Below are 6,691 nucleotides of genomic sequence, written 5' to 3' on the forward strand. Positions count from 1 at the left end.
ACTGACCCCACCCTCTCCTCCCCAAGGCTCGGGCTTTATCTGGTCTGTTCCAATTTTTGTAAGTGCATGTTCGATTCCTGAAACCTTGCTGGCCAGGATTTGTTTATGGAGGGGCCAGAAGGACTGGTTTACTGTGGAGCCCTCTCAGCCCCCCTTTCCCGGTCCCTACCTGTCTTTACCTTCCAACTTCCGGTTCTTCTCTCTTTGTACTTATCCGTTCTCTATGTATCTTTGATTTCATTCTCAGGTTGACTGTGCAAAGCTACAGAAAGTGAGAGCTCTACCAGCATTGTGGCCTTGGATGAGCTTTTTAGGTTTGCGCCCAGTTTTCCCATCTGGGAAATGGGGTTGATGTGTTTACCTTGCAAGGTTCTTGGGAAGATTGTTATAAATAATAAAGGAAAGCTCCTAGCCCACAGTGGACCCTCCGTAAATGGTAGCTGTTCATGTGCTCTCTATTTCTTTCTTTCTTCCCCCCACCCACTTTCCCTCTCTTTCTACCTTCTTTCTCCAGAGGAGCTGAAAATATTCTTCCCATTTCCCCCCACCCTACCTTAACGCCCCCCATTCACCTTCCTCTCTGTCTCTCTGCTTAAGTGAATCATTTGCTTTTTGTTATATCATCAGATGCCTTTATGTTTCCCTATTGTTAATTTTTAATGCATGTGAGTGTTTTCTGTGTTTTACTTCTACTGTTAAGTGCTCCTTGGTTAACCTGTCTTTCTCCAGAGACAGCCCTGGGTGGAGACACCTCCTCATTCAACCATAACCCGGAGGTCTTGCTCCATGGGTGCTCCAGGCAGCTGCCGCCAGGGCAAAGAGGGGGTCTTCAAACCTAATTTGTACTACCACTGCTTTTTTGAACTCCGTTTATCCTAATTTGCTAAATTTAAACTCAGTTTTTCCAGAATGGCTCTGTACTCTGACCAACTAAATTAAATTCCCCCTTCCTCTTTTTCATGGCCTTTTATGAACCTGCCCAACATTAATTACCATGTTTGTCACCAGGTAATAAAAATCTCTGAACTTCCTGCTACCAGATTATCTTTTTGAAGAAATGCAACTCATTTACAGTTAATAACCAGAGACCCTGCCGTCCTCGGCCTGCTAAAGCAACATGATTTATAGCACCCAGATGAGCCCGTGCACTTCTGTGCAGGACCATTGCATTCAAGACTGCCCTGAGTCCCCCGAGTCGCAGACTGTGTCTTTCTCTCAGCCTCTTTTCTAGTGCTTGCAGGCTGCTGATTAAGTGCTCGCTCCCACCCACACACAGCACCGGGGACCACCAGAGCTGGTGGGCAAGATATGTGCTCCATTAGCCCTGCCGGCGGCCTCGGCAGATGGAGATGATGTTCTGTCCTCTTTCCCCTTACAGACCACGTCTCGGTTGGAGGACTCGGGGACAGTTTTTATGAATATTTGATCAAATCCTGGCTGATGTCTGCCAAGACAGATATGGAGGCTAAAGATATGTACTACGAAGCCTTGGAGGTAAGACAAGCACTGGCTTGTTCACGGGTGGTCAGTTGGTCGTTCACCATCGGTGCCGTCACAGGCCCCTGCGTGCCGGGGGCTTGCTCACCCCTCTTTCACAGCGAGCGGGCCAGAAGAATGACAAGACAGTTCCTTCCCCAGTCACTTTGCACATCGCATCTCATGACTCTTCTTGAATACCTTGAAATTAGAGTCATGTTAGCATCTCATTTCACAGTTGCAAAACCCAAGCTCGAGAAGATGAAGTCATTTGTCTGAGGTCTCACAGGAAGCAGCAGGCAGTCTGATTTAGAAATCATGGTATCTATACTTCAGCTGATGTGTCAGAGCCCAGAATACAGCCAGAGGGTAGGCTGGGAGCCCCCACCGGAGGCTGCCAAAGCAAGACCCTCAGCCATTTTCCTGCCAAACCAGAGATGACAATTAACACATCCAAGCTGGGCGGGGCCTCCTTCAGAGGAGCATCCGGTCCTATTCCTTCTTATGTGGAATGAAACCAAGACCCAGAGAGAAGAAAGCACTTACTGAAAGCTGCAGAGCACAGAACTGGCAGAGCTAAAGCTAGAACAAGGTCTCCCTGGCTCTGAATAGAAGAATGGAAGGACGGATGGATAAATGGGTGTGTGAATGAGTAGAAGGGTGGATGGGTAAGTGGATATGGGTGGATGGAGGTTGTAAGAGGTTGGTTAGATGGATGAATAATATCTAACTATCTCTGATCACATGAATCTGGCCAGCAATGGTAGTGCTTAAAGGAAGCACATTGAAACAGACCTCCAGGGCTGTGGACCCTTTAAATTATGGGCTTGGTGATAAGTTTTCTCTGCCCCAGCACCAAGACTTCAGTCATGAAGCAGCTCCTAGGACTGCAGTCTCAACTCCGTCCAGCTCAGCGCTGCCCACCCCAAGTGTCTACAGCTGAGCTTAGCAGGCAGCCAGCATCTCCTGTCTCCTGTTGGGATTAGCATTCGGCTGGTGTCCAGGTGTGCTACCTGGAGAGGCCCTTGCTGCCGTACCTTGCAGAGTAAACATGCAGTTAAGGAACAGCCTGGTTCCCTGTCCATGGGGCACACTATAGTTGAGGTTTCAAGGGAAGACATAGCCATGAATTACTTAAGCAAACTGCGAACTTTATGAAAACACTGATTGAACGGAAGAGAGCTGGCTTTGCCCCCACGCTTGATCTCCCTAGTAAAGAGCCTACAGTGTCTCTGACCCTGGTTACGAGGTGGGCCCACGTCAAGTTTGGGACTTTGAAGAACGTTCTGGTGGTTCTTAATCTTGCTGGCATGTTAAAAGTCACTTGGGGCACTATAAAGTCCTGATGGCCAGGCTGCGCCCCAACCAGGTTACATCAGAACCTCTGCGCTGTGCCCCAAGCAACGGCCTGGAAAGCTGCAGGGGTGGGGGAGGGGCAGCTTCAGTGTGCAGGTTAGACCAATGTCTAGCTGTGGTGGATGTGGGGGGTTTGGATAGGCCAACTGGGCAACCCCTGAGGGTCATGAGAGGAGGGGCAGGAAAGACAGGGGGTTTCTGTCACTCTGGCCTCCTCCAGGGAAGTGCACTGAGTACCTTGTCTTATTTAGCCCCCATCTGACAGGTGATGGAACCGAGGCTCAGAAAGGCCCCAGGTCACACAGCAGCAAGTGTCAGAGAGCAAACACGGTCTGACTGACTCCAGGTCCAGTGCTCCTGCCTCCACTTACCTACCAGCTGCCATAGAAGAGCCTGGTTTGCTCAAAGTCCCTCTCGGGAGGGTGCAGGTGGGGTCCCCTCCGGGAGGCAAATGAAGCCAGAGTCTCTGAATAGCCTCAAAACCAGCCTAGGAATTAGTCCCATTTTACAGCTGAGGAAAAGGAGTCTTCAGAAGAGTAAATAAGTTGCCCATAGTCACCCAACTCTCAATTGCAGAGCTGGGATTCATTTCAAACCAGGTCTCTGGCTCTCAGTCAGCTCTTTGCTGTGATTTAAGCTTTTTTACAAGTCAGTAGCCAGCCTCTGCTGTGTCGTGTTTTGCTCAGAGTTTTAGAAAGCCATGGGTTTTTTTGCTTTTGTTTTTCATCTTTGCATATGCTTATCTCAGTTGTCTCCTCAAAGAGAGACTGCTCTCTCATTTCCTCTTTACCACAGTTACTTTGCCTGGTGTTAACCCCAGATAGAATAACCTGTGGGAGACATACTCGAAGGTACAGATTTCCAGCTACAGTGCGAGGCTTCCTGGGATCTCTGCCACCCCCCACCCCCACCCCCATGTCTGTGTTCTCCTCCACGTGTTTACTTACAGTGGGTAACTGAACCAGGTTTCTGCACCCTGATCTAGCTGTGCCACCCCTCCCCCACACCTGCATGCTTAGGGATGCAGAGCAACTGCCTGGACCCTCTCTCTGCCCTGAGCGAGGGCCCAGCCCAGAGCAGACCCAGCCCAGCAGCAGGCAGCTCTCCAGACCCCCTCCCCACATGGAACAGGTGTCCTGGCCGGTCCATCATCAGAGCTTGCCCCTCTGCTGCTCAGTGAGGGTTCAGCACCCAGCCCACCAACCCAGTTCTTACGGGACAGGCAAAAGGAAAAAACAGTCAAGTAGTGAATTTTGTGTGAGTCCCTTCTGTATGTCAGGCCCTGGCCGGAGATTGCTGGTGGTGGCTTCTGCCATCACAGGGCACCCAGAGAACTGGGAGAGAGACAGACGTTCCATTAGAAACAAATATGGATACGCAAAGTGGGAATAGCACCCTGTAGGAAGATAACAGTGTGGACTGGGGTGTCCTCTGCAAGGAAGTGCATCCTGGAGTAGTCCCAAAGGCCAAGCTGGAGTTAGCAGAGCAAGTGCAGAAGCAGCAAGGAGAAGCAGCCGGCAAAACCCTAAGGCAGAAAGAAAACACAGCCTTTTATGAATGTCTCAGCTGGTGGCAGAGACTTTCTTTGACCTCACTCTGCAAAGTAGGACCCTCTCCCCAGGCTTTTCCCTGTCCCATCCCCTCAATTTGCTTCGTTCAAACTGTTGGTCACAAATTTTGATTCTCGTGCATATTGGATTTTGTTGGGGAGTCAGCATTCGTGGGTAAGCTCCCTGAGGCAGGTCCAGAAGGGCTCAATCCCCCGCACCTAGCATAGCGCGGGCATCAAGGAGATGCTCTCGAAATATTTTATCAGGGGAGGGGTGCACGAATAAAAAGAGGCCAATACGGCTGAGACAGGGCCAGGAGAAAGCGGCAGCGGGCAGGCTGTAGAGGAATTGTAATAGCCGGCATTCACTGAGGACTCTCTCTGTGTTAAGAAACAGGCTGAGCTCTGCAGACACATCTCATTTAATCCTCACACCCCTATGAAGTGGTTCATACTCTCATCCCCATTGTATACATGAGACGATGAAGGAACAGAGAGAACACAAAACCCGCCCAGTGTCACACAGCTTGGAACCGGTGGAGACGGGGTTTGAACCAACGAGTCTGCACCCGAGAGCTGTGTCCGTGGCATCAGGTTAAACCTCAAGAATCTCAGAGGCCCTGCTGGACTTTGGTCTGAGGGCGCTGGGAAACCACGGAAGGGCGTTAAGCAGGCACGAGACATGGTCAGGTTCGTTATTTACAGAGGGAGAATAGATAGGACAAGAGTGTAGGCAGAGGCCTGGCCCCAGAGACCCTGCCTGGACCAGGATCCACGGGCCCATCAAGTCCAGCCTTGCAGCTATGTGGGCGGCTGCTGCCATCATCTCCATCTCCAGGGCAACCAGGGACTACCAGCAGGTGGGGGGTTAGGAGGGGTGGGTATGATGGCCTGACACCTAAAGCCCCAACATCCCCAACAGCATCACTTCCTGTGGCCACAGGGGAGGGCTCTCCAAGTGCTTTGCCATCAAAAAAAGCAACCTTTGGGTAGTGGAAGAGTGGCACTTGGGCTTCTGGGAGTCCTTGTCCTAATCCTGGTGTGGCTGGGTGACCTGGGACAAGCCATTTGACCTCTTTTTCTGTAGAGAGCACGGCAGCCCTTATGCTTGGCTTGTTTTTGAGAATCTGATGAAACATATGGACCTTGTCCCATGAAAACGAGTATACACGAAAGTGTCATGTACAATTTTAGGGCATTCTGGACCTCCTGAAGCCCATCCACAGGCCAATTGGACTTCAGGTTAAGATTCCCTAAGAGAGGATATAATGGGGGATAATAATTTTTAGAGATTTAAAAAAAAAATTTTTTTGTATGTAGAAGATTTAGAAATTAGTATAAGAGATTCACCTTGGAGAGCTTCCTTATGCCTAAGCCCCCAGCAGGCACCAGGCCTCAGCTGGGCAAGTGGCAGAACCTCCCGCCTGCCCATCAGAAACGGCTGCTGGTCAAGGTCAGCGAGCCTCCTTTGCCAGGGGTGGAGAGCTCAGCAGAGCTGAGTTTGCTGCTGTCTCCAAAATATTCATGTTCCACCCTCTCCTTCCCTTCTCTGCACCCTCCCGCACCCCTTCTCTCTGCTCAATTCCCATTTGCTCCCAGGCAATAGAGACCCACTTGCTGAATGTGTCTCCTGGGGGGCTGACCTACATTGCTGAGTGGCGAGGGGGCATTCTGGACCACAAGATGGGGCACTTGGCCTGTTTCTCCGGGGGCATGATCGCCCTCGGTGCTGAGGACGCCAAGGAGGAAAAGAGGGCTCACTACCGAGAGCTCGCAGCCCAGATCACCAAGACGTGCCACGAGTCATACACTCGCTCAGGTAACCCTGCGAGGGAACGGGGCAGCAGGACAGACTGAGGCTACACGGCAGAAAGAACTAGAAAGACCAGTAGAGTGGCAGTGAGTGAAGGGAACACATGGTCTTAGGAAAGTGTTGCCCTGACATTTATGCAGAATTTGAACAAGGGTCATGCTATCTATGCACTGAGATTGTACCTTAAATTAAAGGGAAAACAGAGATGATGTATTAAGCACTTGCGTTTGCCAGGTGTTGTTCAGCACTGAACCTCAAAACACAGATGAGGAAACTGAGGCTCACAGATGACTTGGCCATGGTCCCATGTGACGGGCACAGAGCAGAGGATCCCCCAGCCCCTGAGGCAGAAACGTTGGCTTCCTGAGCCTAGAAAAATCCTTCTCCCTGAATCCCTACCCCCAAACATGCCTCTGCCTTTCCTCCCCAGCACCCCTTCACTTAGGGGGTCTCAGCACCTCCTAAGACCAACCTATTTATCTCTCTCTTTGACCCAA

The 6,691-nt window shown here is 50.8% G+C and overlaps 1 protein-coding gene across 1 annotated transcript in view; it reads left to right on the top strand.

The window, feature by feature from the left end:
- MAN1C1 (mannosidase alpha class 1C member 1) overlaps positions 1–6,691 on the top strand; it is a 136,165-nt gene that overhangs the window by 124,127 nt on the left and 5,347 nt on the right. Inside the window, exons 8-9 of the mRNA XM_011357626.1 lie at positions 1,379–1,494; positions 5,981–6,200. Of these exons, the coding sequence (XP_011355928.1) occupies positions 1,379–1,494; positions 5,981–6,200 (336 nt within the window). The remainder of the gene's footprint in view (positions 1–1,378; positions 1,495–5,980; positions 6,201–6,691) is intronic.

This window comes from Pteropus vampyrus, unplaced genomic scaffold (assembly GCF_000151845.1).
Source record: "Pteropus vampyrus isolate Shadow unplaced genomic scaffold, Pvam_2.0 Scaffold36, whole genome shotgun sequence".
NCBI lineage: Eukaryota > Metazoa > Chordata > Mammalia > Chiroptera > Pteropodidae > Pteropus > Pteropus vampyrus.